Source organism: Dipodomys merriami, unplaced genomic scaffold, assembly GCF_024711535.1.
Source record: "Dipodomys merriami isolate MVZ:Mamm:240054 unplaced genomic scaffold, mDipMer1.0.p SCAF_3, whole genome shotgun sequence".
NCBI lineage: Eukaryota > Metazoa > Chordata > Mammalia > Rodentia > Heteromyidae > Dipodomys > Dipodomys merriami.
In genome coordinates this window covers 15,013,328-15,027,562 of record NW_027204492.1, presented here as the reverse complement: position 1 = coordinate 15,027,562, position 14,235 = coordinate 15,013,328, and the positions used below count along the sequence as shown (strand labels likewise).

The 14,235-nt window shown below is 41.0% G+C and overlaps 1 protein-coding gene across 2 annotated transcripts in view; it reads right to left on the bottom strand.

Moving 5' to 3' along the window:
- Window positions 1-455: 455 nt before the first annotated feature.
- Mospd1 (motile sperm domain containing 1) overlaps window positions 456-14,235 on the bottom strand; it is a 35,085-nt gene continuing 21,305 nt past the window's right edge. For both annotated transcript variants that reach the window (XM_070039682.1, XM_070039683.1), the window contains 2 exons: window positions 8,911-9,072; window positions 456-4,303 (listed from right to left, as the gene is read on the bottom strand). In XM_070039682.1, the coding sequence (XP_069895783.1) occupies window positions 4,272-4,303; window positions 8,911-9,072 (194 nt within the window). In that variant the 3' untranslated portion in view covers window positions 456-4,271. The remainder of the gene's footprint in view (window positions 4,304-8,910; window positions 9,073-14,235) is intronic.

The following is a 14,235-nucleotide window of genomic DNA, read 5'->3' as shown; positions in this document are numbered from 1 at the left end:
CACACAATTTTGCTGTGAACCCAAAAGTTCATTACAAATTAATCTATTTAAAACAAGACCCGCAAACAGAAAACACCTGTCTCCTTACAGTTTGAGAACCACAGAAAGCACAGATTAGCTCGTACAGTGATTGGCCTCCAAAACCTGTTCTTTAGAAGAGATGTTTTGTTTAAATTCCCAAATCCATTCCTTTCTTCTCTTCCTGTGACTTACAATTGGGCAAAAGCAATTTCCTTGTGGGATTTATCTGCATGTGCATGCCAAGTTTGCATTCTGCCATCCATCCCAGAGTGTAGCACATTTTCTTTTTTTCTTGTAAATATTTTTTATTGTTATTGTAAAAGTAATGTACAGAGGCATTACAGTTACATAAGTCAGGTAAAGAATACATTTCTTTTTGGACATTGTCACCCTTCCCCTTGCTCTTTCCCAGGCCCCTCCCCCTAGCCCCCATCTCCACAGACAAGTCGTATAGTTCATTTTCAACAAAAGGTCTAAGTATCACTGCTACATTTGTTCACCCTTTGTCCCTGCATTTCTGTGCTCTCCCTTACACTCCCAAAGACAGATAAATGAACAAACAAGAAAAAAATATAAGAAAACAAAAACAGCAACAAAAAAACCCTCTTGTTTCCATTTCCTGGAACATTGTTTTTCTTAACATTAGCACAGCTCAGGCTTCAAAACAGATTTGGTGTTGTCTCCATATTGTTGGACTAAAATTTGCCTATATTCTTATGAAATCATTTATTTCCATTTTACTAGAATAGCCTGTCCTTTGCTTACCTGGATCACATCCTGAATTTCCACCTTGGCTGTTGTTGAGCTCAGTGACTCATAAAGCAATCTCCTGGCTAATTGGAAAATACATTTAGTGAGCTGGGAATTCCCTACAATAATCTTCCTTGAACTAGGCCCAACTTTTATTGGCACTGATGCTTCCATAGTCCAGACTAGGTATTTCTTTAATTTGCTGAAGATTTTTTGATAAACCAAGTGGGCAAATGAGAAGTTAAAAAATAACTAGAAGTACAACATAAGGAAAACAGCCAGATTGGGTTTCAGTCCAGTTACCATTTTGTTACCTTGGTCATACAAAGCCTCTCCAATCCTGTATTCTAGTTCATTTCTTTCTCTGCCTATGGCTTACTGAAAGGGTCTTTGATGCAGTAACTGGAGAAGGCCTCATCCTCATGTCCTTTGCTAGGTCAGCTCGGTTATTCGGTTTGGCATTTAATCCTGTTCGGCTCTGGTATGTTGTTTATCACTTCCAGATTATAGGTGTAGCAAATATTTTCCTAATGCAATAATCACTAACTTGACATTCTATTGCTGGGCTAATACAGCTCAACTCTGTTGGATTCCTCCATTTTGAATGTCTTGTTGAAGCCACAGGGTCCCAGTTTCACCCCTGACTTGCTGTCATTCTAAAGTATTCCTTTTAAGCATGCTCTTTCTAAATGTCAGGGCATTACATGCATTTGAAATCTTCTGTTTCTTTCATAACAGCAAAGTTTTAAAACCTTAGTATCTACTTCCATATGAACCTTGCAGTTAGCTATCTCCTGAGCAGTTGTTAGTTTTCCTACTTAATCCCTCAGTTAATAAAAGAAAATATCTAAGAGACACTTGCTCCCAGAATCTCTTCTAGAAATTTGAAACATCACATGCAGACCTTGTACCATTCGTTTTGAAGTGAACTCAGGTGGAAGAATGGAGCTGGTCTAACGATTTTGAGGCGGCAGAAACACCTGCAGTGACAGATAATTACAACCATTGCTGTGTCTCTTGCTGTGTTTCCTGTTTGGTAGCTGCTTTTAGGATGAATCATATTTGTTTTCACCATGACAACACTTCATTACCTCTTCTTTGACTGAACTTTTTAATACCTATATGGACCTTTGGCTAGCTTGGTTCTTTCCCCGCTAGCCTAGGTTCATCTCCTTGAATTGCTGGCAGTGAAACATTTTCTTCATGGTGGAATGGAAATAAAGGCGCACATACACACCAGTCTCCAATATCTCCCTTGTCACTGCTTTAAGACAACTCTCCTTGCTTCATGGCCTACTCAGCCTTGCCTTTTCTTGCGAACTCAGCAGCTCTGTATATGAACCAAATTCACCCATCCAAAGCCAATTCAAGCCCCACTTCCCTGAGGATTCACAATTCTCACTTAACTACAAAAGAAATAAAGACTATAGTTCCAGGAAGAAACATTGGGTCAGGTGCTGGTGGCTCACACTTGCAAAAATTAGCTGTTCGGGAAGTTGAGATCTAAGGATTGTGGCTCAAAGCCAGCCCAGGCAGAAAAGTCTGAGACTCTTATTTCCAATACAAATACTCAGAAAGACCAGCAGTGATGCTGTGGCTCAGGTGGTAGAGCACTAGTCTTGAGCACAAAGTGGCTCAGGGACAGTGCTCACACCCTGAGTTCAAGTGCCAGGATGGGCAAAAAGAAAACTGAAACATCAGAAGTATATTCAAACTAGTAAAATGGTCACTTGTGGGAATTGAGTAGACAGGGTTATCGTCTTCAATGGTATGCCTTCTTAGAGGTTTCAGTTTTTGAAGTGGGTTAACCTCTGAGGAACTCAGAGTTTTAACCAAACACAATGTTCAAATTCTGATGAAACTTGGGTCTCATTTTCTTTGACGTTTTAACGTAATTTATTTTCTTTACAATGTGTTATCACATACATACACGTGCATGCACTTGCACGTGCACACACACACAGAGGATTTAATAAATGGGTAGAGAAACAAGAGGGAGACCCTCCCAGAGGTTTTTAACAAAGTTAAAGTAGATTACATTTATGTGCTTTTCAGTTATTATACAATATACAGACATGATCCACTGAATGATTTATGCTCCCCCAAATGGTTAAACAATGACTATGAAAGACTAGACATAAAAGCTTCTAGAAGCAGAATTGCTGCTTGCAGAAAACAACTTCAGGCATCCATTTGTGTTTACATTTATTCCTTGAGAATGCTACAGTAGCAGGGTTTAAGTTCATTCTGTAAAAAGATCTGAAAGTTGATTTACAAGAGACTCAATGCATTGTGCTTTCAGATAAAAATCCTAAGACAAAAGAGCAGTTGCTATTGCAAAACAGTTAAAACTGCATATATATATATATATATATATATATATATATATATATATATATATATATAATATTTGTATGTTAGAGATTGGAAGAAGCTATAAAGAAATGTAAATAGTTGTGCTTAGGGGACTTTTTTGGTAAAGTTGTTTTAATAAATAAAACCTTAAAAAATGTATCAGTGACTGATATAAAATAGACACAGGTATCAAGGGGTTTCCAAACTTGGCTTAGAGTTTAAGGTGAAAAATCATCTCCACACAAACCACCTGGCATCTGATCCTCCAAATCTGGGCATTTCACTTAAGAGGCAGGCAGACAAAGAGCTTGGAAGAAAAGTTAGTGATTTCCCCCCATTAACGTAAAGCATTAACCAGAGGTAAAGCCAGGCGAAGCCAACTAATTTAACAAATGCCTGCCTTCCTTTAGAACTCTTAGACCAAACAAAGCCATCAGCCTACTTTTGTAAGATATATATAAATATATTTTTTTATATATATGCTTTGTGTCTGGACTACAACCCTATTTGGTAGTTCACAAGATGAATTAAACATGTCCTGTTTTTTGCGAGATCCTACAATAATCATGATCCCTTAATACCTTATACTTGTGATTAATTCTCCACACAGTGCCTGTAAAACTCTTATTCTTACAAACACTCTAAGAACTGTTTGTAACCATAGAGGGCAAGGTATAAATTTACATAGTAGCATTGATCATAGCTAGCAAATAAATACAATTTTATTTTTAAGCTAGTCAGTTTGTTCATTTAGGCCTTTAATGTTGAAGGACATATGGACCTTATCAATTAAAGTGAATTTAGAAGAGAAGATGAGAAAATAACAAATGTTTTCATTAAAGTCTTTGCACAATAGATACAGAACTTAAAAGACTCTCTTCAAATAATTTCTCTATCATTTAGAATCATCTTTACTGTCTGTAACATAAAGTACTGGAATCCCGCAAATAAAATTACTGAGTAATTATATATATATATATATATATATATATATATATATATATATATATATATTATATGTTTTCAATTATTTGAAATCATTCAACAGTTTGTAGTGTTAATGGAGTGAAATAGGGATAAAAGGCAGTCCACATTCAATATATTTTCAATATAAATTTACTCCGGAAGTCAGTTTAAATCTTCTCTCATGTCCGTAGTATAGCCATTGTGATAAGACCTGATTGGAGAATAAAAAGGCAATAGTTAAAGACATGGCATTTTATAAAATCTTTCCTTCTACAAGAAATTATTTGGACCTCAACAAGCAAATGAAATATAGCACCATAGGCAGGCACTCTATGAAGAACTCAAGTCAATTTGAATTTAGTTGATATTATACAGAAGAAATTTACAGCAATGGGCGCTCACTGGATAGATTTAATTAAATCACTAATGTCTAGTCATAGCTAATTTCACCATCCAATAACTCCTACTTTATCCAGTCACATTGGCTATAACAATAGCAGACATACCATTTTCAAGGGATGGTAAATCAGCTGACTTCAGGAACAGAAATATTAAGTACCTGATATATTAGGACTTTAGGGGTACAAAGACACACTGGTTTGCTTGAGAGATTCCACATAGGAAGCCACAAACATGCCCGACAGGTCGGCACAGAGGAAGTGAGGCCAAAGGATGGAGAGTTAGAGGCCAGCCTGGCTACATAAGACAGACCCTGTCTGAAAAAAATCCATAAGCAGTTGTGGACATGCTCAATCCTAAATGAATGGTAAGTAAGGAACTAAGTGACATTTGTGTTTTTCCCAGTCCTAGGCTTGAACTCAAGGCCTGGGTGCTGCTATTCCTAAGTATTTATTTGCTCAAGGCTACTACTCTGCCACTTAAGCTACAGCTCCATTTCCGGCTTTTTGATGATTAATTGAAGATGAGTGTTTCTAGGCTCTCTTGCTCAGGTTAGCTTTAAACTTCAATCCTCAGATCTCAGCCTCCTCATTAGCTAGGATTAGAGGTGTGAGCAACAGGTACCTAGAACTCTTTTTAATTACAAGGCTAGAATGAAGTACAATAGTAGAGCACTTGCCTAGCATGCATGAAGCCCTACGTCCCATCCCAGCACCAGACAAAAAAAATTACAGGGAGTTGTTGGGAAGGTGGCTCAGTGGTAGAGTGCTTGCCTAGCATGCATGAGACCCTGGGTTCCATTCCTCAGCACAACATAAGCAGAAAAAGCCAGAAGTGGTACTATGGCTCAAGTGGTAGAGCAGAAGCCTTGACCTGAAGAGCTGAGGGACAGCAACCAGGCCCACAGTTCAGGCTCCACAATTGACAAAAAAAAAGTACAGGGAAGGGAAATTATCAGGAGGACGGGGCTGTAAGAAAGATTGTTCTCAAAGATAAAAGCTGAAGCCAAGCGCCAATGGCTCATGCCTATACTACTAGCCACTGAGGAGACTGAGACCTGAGGATCGTGGCTCAAAGCCAGCCCATACAGAAAAGCCCATGAGACTCTTATCTCCAATTAACCACAAACAGAAAACCAGAAGTGGAGCTATGACTCAATGTGGTGGAGCACTAACCAGCCTTGAGCGAAAGAGCTCAGGGCCAGTGCCTAGGCCCTGAGTTCAAGCCCCACGTGAGTTCAAGCCCCATGACCAAAACACACACACACACACACACACACACACACACACACACACACAGAGAGAGAGATAAAAGCTGAGATAAGCCTTAAAAGACAGAACATGGGGTGGGAGAGGGAGATTGTCCTGTAGGTAGAAACTAGTGGAGTGGTAGGGAGGGTGAAGGAGATTGAATATGATTGAAATAGATTTGCAATTCACTGTATTTGATGTCGGTATAATTTGGAGGGGAAGGGGAAAAACAAGTCATTTAAATAGGGATACAGGTGGACCCATTGCAACAATGAGATGTACAAGTCGTTATATCAAAAACAAACTTTACAACTTTGGTGGGGGGGGAGTATTGGGGGGGGCAGGGGAGGATGGGAAGGGATGGGAAGGGGAAACAAAGGAGGAGGCAACAATGCTTGATAAGAAATGTACTCATTACCTTGCCCATGTAATTGTAACCCCTCTGTACAGTATTTTCACAATAAAAAATAAATTTTAAAAAAAAAAAGAAAAAGAAAATGGAAACCTGTTGGAGATGCTTTTTGGGGAAAGGAGAGGAGCAGGAAGAGTGATAGAGTAAGATCCGTTGGAAAACAGTGTAAACATGAGGAAAAGAGATGTAACCATGAGATCCTCCCCTTTATAACTAAAAGCTTTAAAAACATGGACAGGAAGCAATGAGATGGCCAGGCAAGCACTTCAGATGAGGTCAAGGCAAGGGCCTAGAAAGAAGGTAGGACTTAAGATGCAGGTAGGTACTGAGGCTTGAACTTAGGACCTTGCTTGGCTTTTTCTGCTCATTACTGGTGCCCTACTACTTGAGGCACACCTTCACTTCTAGCTTTTTGGTTAATTGGAGTTAAGAGTCTCAAGAATTTGTCTACCTGGGCAGAAACGGTGATCCTCAGATCTCAGCTTCCTGAGTTCCCTAAGATTATAACTGTGATCCACCAGCATCCAGTTTAGATATTTCTTTTTTGAATCAATATATCATCCAACAGGCTTTAGTTGTGGATTTATATAGGAAGCAGTTAGATAATATTGACTCATTTAGGGCTCAAACAGATACAGGGATTGTGTTCAATGCAAAACTGTCATTATACTGAAGGGTTTGAGAGTATGATGTGGTCATTGAATTTTAAAAAAGAATGCAAGTCAACCTGACAGTCATGTGATGGACGGTTCTAGGGAGAAAAGAATCCAAGCTAAAGGAAACGAGAGAGAAGCACAGCCAGATCATGAGGAGACAACTTAGAAGACAATTTCGAAGTAAATAAAAAAGAGTACACCAAGGAATATGGAGAGTCAATAGTAAATAGAAGTGACAAGAGAATAGAGGTAAGAATCATTCATCACCAGAACCACCACCCTGGATACATGGACAATACTGAATAAATGTTTGTTCAATTGAAATAATTAACTAAAGTATTTCAAACCAACATAATCAAAACAATGAAAAAAAAAGAGGAGGGAACTGGCTTAAGGAGAAAGGTTCATAATAAATAAACAAAGCTGCATTGTCCATCTTCACTATTGTAAGCATCTGTCTTTTTTTTTTTTTTTTTTTTTTGTCGGTCGTGGGGCTTGAACTCTGGGCCTGGGCACTGTCCCTGTGCTCTTCAGCTCAAGGCTAGTGCTCTACCGCTTGAGCCACAGCACCACTTCTGGTTTTCTAGCGGTTTACTGGAGATAAGAGTCTCATGAACTTTCCTGCCAGGGCTGGCTTTGAAGCGTGATCCTCAGATCTCAGCCTCCTGAGCAGCTAGGATTACAGGCATGAGCCACCGGCGCCCAGCTGTAAGCATCTGTCTTATTTCCACAAGCAGAAATGCTGGATCTTGAGACATATGCATTTTATACATGTCATATTCCAATTTAATTCAGCACAAGGAAAATAATTGGTTAAATACAGGCTTTGCTACTAGGTAAATACACTGAAGAGAACTAAATGTAAACCAAAGATTAAATGTTCAAATGCACTCGATCTCAACATGCTTTTTTTTCCTGAGGCTCTTGTGCTTATGAGGCAGGGACTTTACCACTTGAGCCATTCCTCAGTTGTTTGTGCATTTTTTTAAAAATAATAAACTATGTTGGCCTGCACCAATACCCTATTTATCCTTCTCACAGTTGGGATGATAAACACAAATCGCCATGCCTAGCTTTTCTGTTGGCTGAGATAGGGGTCTCACACACTTTTGGGGGGGGTGGCCTGGGATCACTTCAAATAGTAGTCTTCTTGATCTCCACCTAAGTAGCTAGGATTATAGTTATAAGCCACTGAGCCTGATGTTGAAGAAGCTTTTGAAGCAATCCTTAATCTGTTTCTCTTTTTGCTAATAATTGTGTTTGGCCTTGTGCTTGACAGGAAGGTGTTCTACTACTTGAGCCATGCCCTCAAATCCTTTTTGCTTTCATTATTTATCAAGTAGGATGTCTCGTTTATTCCCAGGCTAGCTACAAACCTCCTCTTTATGCTTCCCAAGTAGCTGAGATAACAGGTTCTTGTCTTGCCCAGCATTTTACTGGTTGACAGGAAGTCATACAAGCTTTGCTTGGTCTGGATCTCATCCTCCCAAGAAGCTAGCCATAAGTCACCATGCCTAGCTCGTGTGTGTGTGTGTGTGTGTGTGTGTGTGTGTGTGTGTGTGTGTGTGTGTGTGTGTGTGTGGATATCTCATCCTCCCAAGAAGCTAGCCATAAGTCACCATGCCTAGCTCGTGTGTGTGTGTGTGTGTGTGTGTGTGTGTGTGTGTGTGTGTGTGTGTGTGTGTGTGTGTGTGTGTGTGTGTGTGTGTGTGTGTGTGTGTGTGTGTGTGTGTGTGTGTGTGTGTGTGTGTGTGTGTTATTTTGTTTTGTTTTGTTTTGTTTTGGGGGGGGTCCGGTCATGGGACCTGAACTCTGGGCCTGGGTGCTGTCCCTCAGCTCTTCAGCTCAAGGCTAGCGCTCTACCACTTGAGCCACAGTGCCACTTCCGGCTTTTTTCTTTTTGTTTATGTGGTGCTGAGGAATCGAACCCAGGGCCTCAGGCATGCAAGGCAAGCGCTCTACCACTGAGCCACCTTCCCAGCCCTGTGTGTGTTATTTTGAACTCAGCACCTCATGCTTGCTAGCTTTCATCTGTTTTCCAGAAGGACGCCCCCCCCATAAAACCCTACATAACATCCCAAACCATCTTGAAAACCCTTACCTAAGATGTAAGCAGCTACTAATTTTTGATTCACACTTAAGTGGAGGTAGAGAGGCACAAGCGATTCCATATCCCCCAGCGTAGGCAGCATCAGAGCTGCAATGCACACCACTCCCAGGAAGACAGTCAGTAAACTAGGGCCTGACGACACACTTCTGCTTTCTGTAAAGAAACAAGAAAAAAAATTCCTGAGTTCACTTCTGAAAACAATTGCAGATGAAAATTCCTTCATAAACATTGGCTGCCACTCACCAGGACTGTTTTGTATGGGTGGGGTAGAGGAGATTTGTGTTTGGACTAACTTCTCTCATTCCCTCCACCGGCCATTCCCATTCCGTGGGTTTTTATGTTGTTTTTTGTTTTTTGTTTTTGGGTCTGGTCGTGGGGCCTGAACTCTGGGTCTGGGTGCTGTCCCTCAGCTCTTCAGCTCAAGGCTAGCACTCTACCACTTAAGCCACAGCGCCACTTCCAGCTTTTTCTGCTTATGTGGTGCTGAGGAATCGAACCCAGAGGCTCATGCATGTAAGGTAAGCACTCTACCACTGAGCCACCTTCCCAGCCCTCTGTGGGGATTTTTGTGTTGCACTTTCTGAAGCCTTATCACCTCATTCTCAGTCATTACATGAAGTTATAATGAAATTGCACTGGGACATAGTGAGTCCTTGCTGAAAAGAACTCTCCCCTCTCTCCCCTCTATACATCTCATACTAGGTAGGAACAACTAGTCAAGCATGTATCTTTGATAAATGTATATTTCTAAATTATATGCCTAATCTCTGTGCTAGTAGTGTGTGTGTGTGTGTGTGTGCGCATGCGTGCGTGCGTGCGTGTGTGTGTGTGTGTGTGTGTGTGTGTGTGTGTGCGCACGCGCCAGTCCTGGGGCTTGAACTCAGGTCCTGGGGCACTGTCACTTAGCTTTTTTGCTCAAGGCTAGCTCTCTACATTTTGATACACAGCTCCACTTCCAGATCTTTTTTTCTTTTTTGGTGCCTAACTGGAGATAAGGGTCTCACAGTCTTTCCTACCCCAACAAGCTTTGAATTGCAATCATCAGAGCTCAGCCTTCTGAATACCTAGGATTACAAGTGTAAGCCACTAACACCCAGCATGTGTTAGTATTCTTTTTAAAAAACTGTTTTTATTTAAGCCAGATGCCAGTGGCTCACACCTATAATCCAAGCTACTCAGGAGGCTGAGATCTGAGAATTGCAGTTCAAAGCTAGCCCAGGAAGGAAACTCTGTGAGACTCTTATTTCTAATTAGCCACCAGAAAACCAGAAGTAGCCTGGCTCAAAGTGGTAGAGAGCCAGGTGCTGGTGACTCACGCCTGTAATCCTAGCTACTCCGGAGGCTGAGATCTGAGGATCATGGTTTAAAGCCAGCCAGAGCAGGAAAGTCCGTGAGACTCTTATCTCTGATAAACCACTAGAAAACCAAAAGTGGCGCTGTGGCTCAAGCGGTAGAGCGCTCACCTTGAGCTGAATTGCTGAGGGACAGCGCCCAAGCCCAGAGTTCAAGCCCCATGACCAAAAAAAAAAAAAAAAAAAGTGGTAGAGCACAAGCCTTGAGCTGAAGAGCTGAGGGACAGCGCCCAGGGCCAGAGTTCAAACACCATTGCTGATTAAAAAAAATTATTTAGGGGCTGGGAAGGTGGCTCAGTGGTAGAGTACTTGCCTTGCATGCATGAGGCTCTGGGTTCGATTCCTCAGCACCACATAAGCAAAAAGAATAAAGCCGGAAGTGGCGCTGTGGCTCAAGTGGTAGAGCGCTAGCCTTGAGCTGAAGAGCTGAGGGACAGTGCCCAGGCCCAGGGTTCAAGCCCCATGATGGGACACCCCCCCCAAAAAAAAACAATAATAAAAAAATTATTTAAGTAGTTGTACAAAGCAGTTGCCATTCAACAAAGAAGCTTATGAACACAGTGCATCTCGATCAATATCACCCCTTTCAACCTTCTCACCCATGCCTCCCAACTCACCACTACCTTACTTTTTTTAGGATATGTATTGGTTTCTTTGCCATTTCACAAAGCAGTTCATGTATACAATGTATCGATCGTGATCTGTGTCATCCCTTCAAATATTTTTTTCAATCTCTAATTTTTATTGTGAAAATACCGCATACAGGGGTTACAATTACATGGGCTAGATAATGAGTACATTTCTTATCAAGCATTGTTGCCTCCTCCTTTGTTTCCCCTTCCCATCCCTTCCCATCTCTCTCCCTATCTCCCCCCCCTCCCCCCACCACCAAAGTTGTAAAGTTTGTTTTTTGACATAACGACTTGTACATCTCATTGTTGCAATGGGTCCACCTGTATCCCTATTTAAACTATTTGTTTTTCCCCTTCCCCTCCACAAATTATACGGACATCAAATACAGTGAAAGCGGGGGTTATACTGTGGGGGAGGGACATACAAAGTAACAAAGAAATAATCTTATAAATATGTTAGAAACAATTGCATGAAAGAAAAAACATTTGAATACTTATCTTGGGGTTAGAATGCACTAAAAATAGATCTTTTTCTATGCTTGTAGACTGCTTCTCTGTACAGATGATCTCCAACTTGAGACAGCTTGTTTTGTTTATTTTGCTGGTTGTAGGGCTTGAACTCTGGGCCTGGGCGCTGTCCCTGAGTTCTTCAGCTCAAGGCTGATGAATCGAACCCAGGGCTTCATGCATGCTAGGCAAGTACTCTACCAGTGAACCACATTCCCTGCCCAGATATTTTGGTTTTATGGTGATACAAATTCAATACACAGTCAACAGAAGCTACAGCCCACGTTTTGATCTTTTCTAGACAAGTGCGTGTGGTATGATAAGTTAAGTTAGCAGCTAAGTTAGCCACACAATCACCAGAAGAAACAACCAAAACCATGGTATTCTGTGGGGCTCGCTATGATGTCTCTAATGTATTCAATGCATTTTCATCTGATGATATTTTCAAGGTCAAGGACCATGTGTATTCTGATGAAGGCCCACTCCACTTGTCCTGTACTATCTTCCAAGGTTATCCTTACAAGAGCTCCAGATAGGTTGGATTCTAACAAGTACAGCAAGATGCATCTTTAAAAATGTGAAGGCAGGGGCTGGGAAGGTGGCTCAGAGGTAGAGTGCTTGCCTTGCAAGCATGAGGCCCTGGGTTCAATTCCTCAGCACCACATAAGCAAAAAGAAAAAAGCCGGAGGTGTTGCTGTGGCTCAAGTGGTAGAGCACTAGCCTTGAGCTGAAGAGCTGAGGGACAGCGCCCAGGCCCAGAGTTCAGGCCCCATGACTGGCAAAAAAAAAAAAATGTTAAGGCAGGTAACATCATGTTTTACTTTAAAAAATGATACATATTAACAAGGCAATTCAAATTGAGGTACACACTGAGGGATGCTACTGCTAAATGTTTTGGTAAACATCCTTTGTATAGATATGTATTTTTAACATAAATCAAATCACATTTCATATATTAAAAAAATGTTAAGGCACCACTTGAATGTTGTAAAGCTGCCTGTGAAAGTTCTTGCCCCATTTATAGCAAATGAGAAAGCAGCAGCAACATCTGGAAAATGTATGCAGAAGAAATTCTGCATAACACCACTTGTACAGAGAACTAAAATAGTCCAACTCTTAGAACCAAGGGGAGACTCAGTCTAGGGGAGGAATATGAGCTACTTATCAATGGGCTTGAGTCTCAATTTTGCAAGATCCAGAGATCTGCTCTACAACAGTGTTGACAATACTGTACACTTTAAAAGTAGTTAAGAATCTGGGCGCTGGTGGCTCATACCTCTAATCCTAGCTATTCAGGAGGCTGAGATCTGAGGATTGCAGCCAGACTGGGCAGGGAAGTCCATGAGATTCTTATCTGCAATTAACCACTAGAAAACTGGAAGTGCATCTGTGACTCAAAGTAGTAGAGTGCTAGTCTCGAGCACAAAAGCTCTGGGACAGCACCCAGGACCTGAGTTCATGCCCCAGGCCAAAAAAAAAAAAAGTAGTTAAGGGCATAGATCTCTTGTTGAATGTGCTTACAAAAACCATTTAAAAAATAAAAAGATTGGGGCTGGGAAGGTGGTTCAATGGTAGAGTGCTTGCCTTGCATGCCTGAGACCCTGGGATCGATTCCTCAGCACCACATAGCAAAAAGCCGGAAGTGGTGCTGTGGCTCAAGTGGTAGAGCGCTAGCCTTGAGCTAAAGAGCTGAGGGACAGCACCCAGGCCCAGAGTTCAGGCCTCAAGACCAGACCCAAAAATAAATAAATAAATAAATAAATAAATAAATAAATAAAAAGATCTGTTATCAAGCCCACTAGTACATAGTTCTAGCTGTATGTATATAATATATATGCACATCTTTAAGAAATCAAATAACAGCATTTTCTGTTATATGGCTTTTCCCACTCATCTTCCTTTAATTGAAATGACTAGCCAACAGCCACACAATATTGATATTCAATTGATGCAATAATGCTGCTCATTTTATTATCAAATATAACTTTTCTAACTTATTAATACCTTAGCTGTACACAATTGAATTGAACCTTACCAACCAGATAGTTGAAAACAAACTCAAATTTTATAGTAATTCTTGCTTAGGATGAAACAAGAACATAAATACCTAAAAATCGCTGGGAGAGTGGTTCAGTGGTAGAGCGTTTGCCTTGCATGCATGAGGCCCTGAGTTCGATTCCTCACCACACATAAGCAAAAAGAAAAAAGCCGGAAGTGGCACTGTGGTTCAAGTGGTAAAGTGCTAGCCTTGAGCTGAAGAGCTGAGGGACAGTGCCCAGGCCCAGAGTTCAGGCCCCATGACCAGACCCCCCCAAAAAATAATAAAAATAAATAAATAAATAAATACCTAAAAATCCTCGTCTTACTTTAGTTACATTTGTAAAAAGAATGAATTTTCTTTTTAGCAGTACTAGGGATTGAATTCAGGTCCTTGTAAATTGCACATTCTACCACTGAGCTAGACTACATCCATAATCTTTTTATTTTTTGGTGGTACTAGAGTTTGAATTCAGGGCCTCATGTTTGCAGGGCAAATACTGTACTACTCCAGCCATATCTCCAGTCCACATGGATGAATTTTCTTTTTTTGTTTTATTTTGTTTTGTTTTTGGGTCCGGTCGTGGGGCCTGAACTCTGGGCCTGGGCACTGTCCCTCAGCTCTTCAGCTCAAGGCTAGCACTCTACCACTTGAGCCACAGCACCACTTCTGGCTTTTTTCTTTTTGCTTATGTGGTGCTGAGGAATTGAACCCAGGGCCTCATGCATGCAAGGCAAGCGCTCTACCACTGAGCCACCTTCCCAGCCCCTCACATGGATGAATTTTC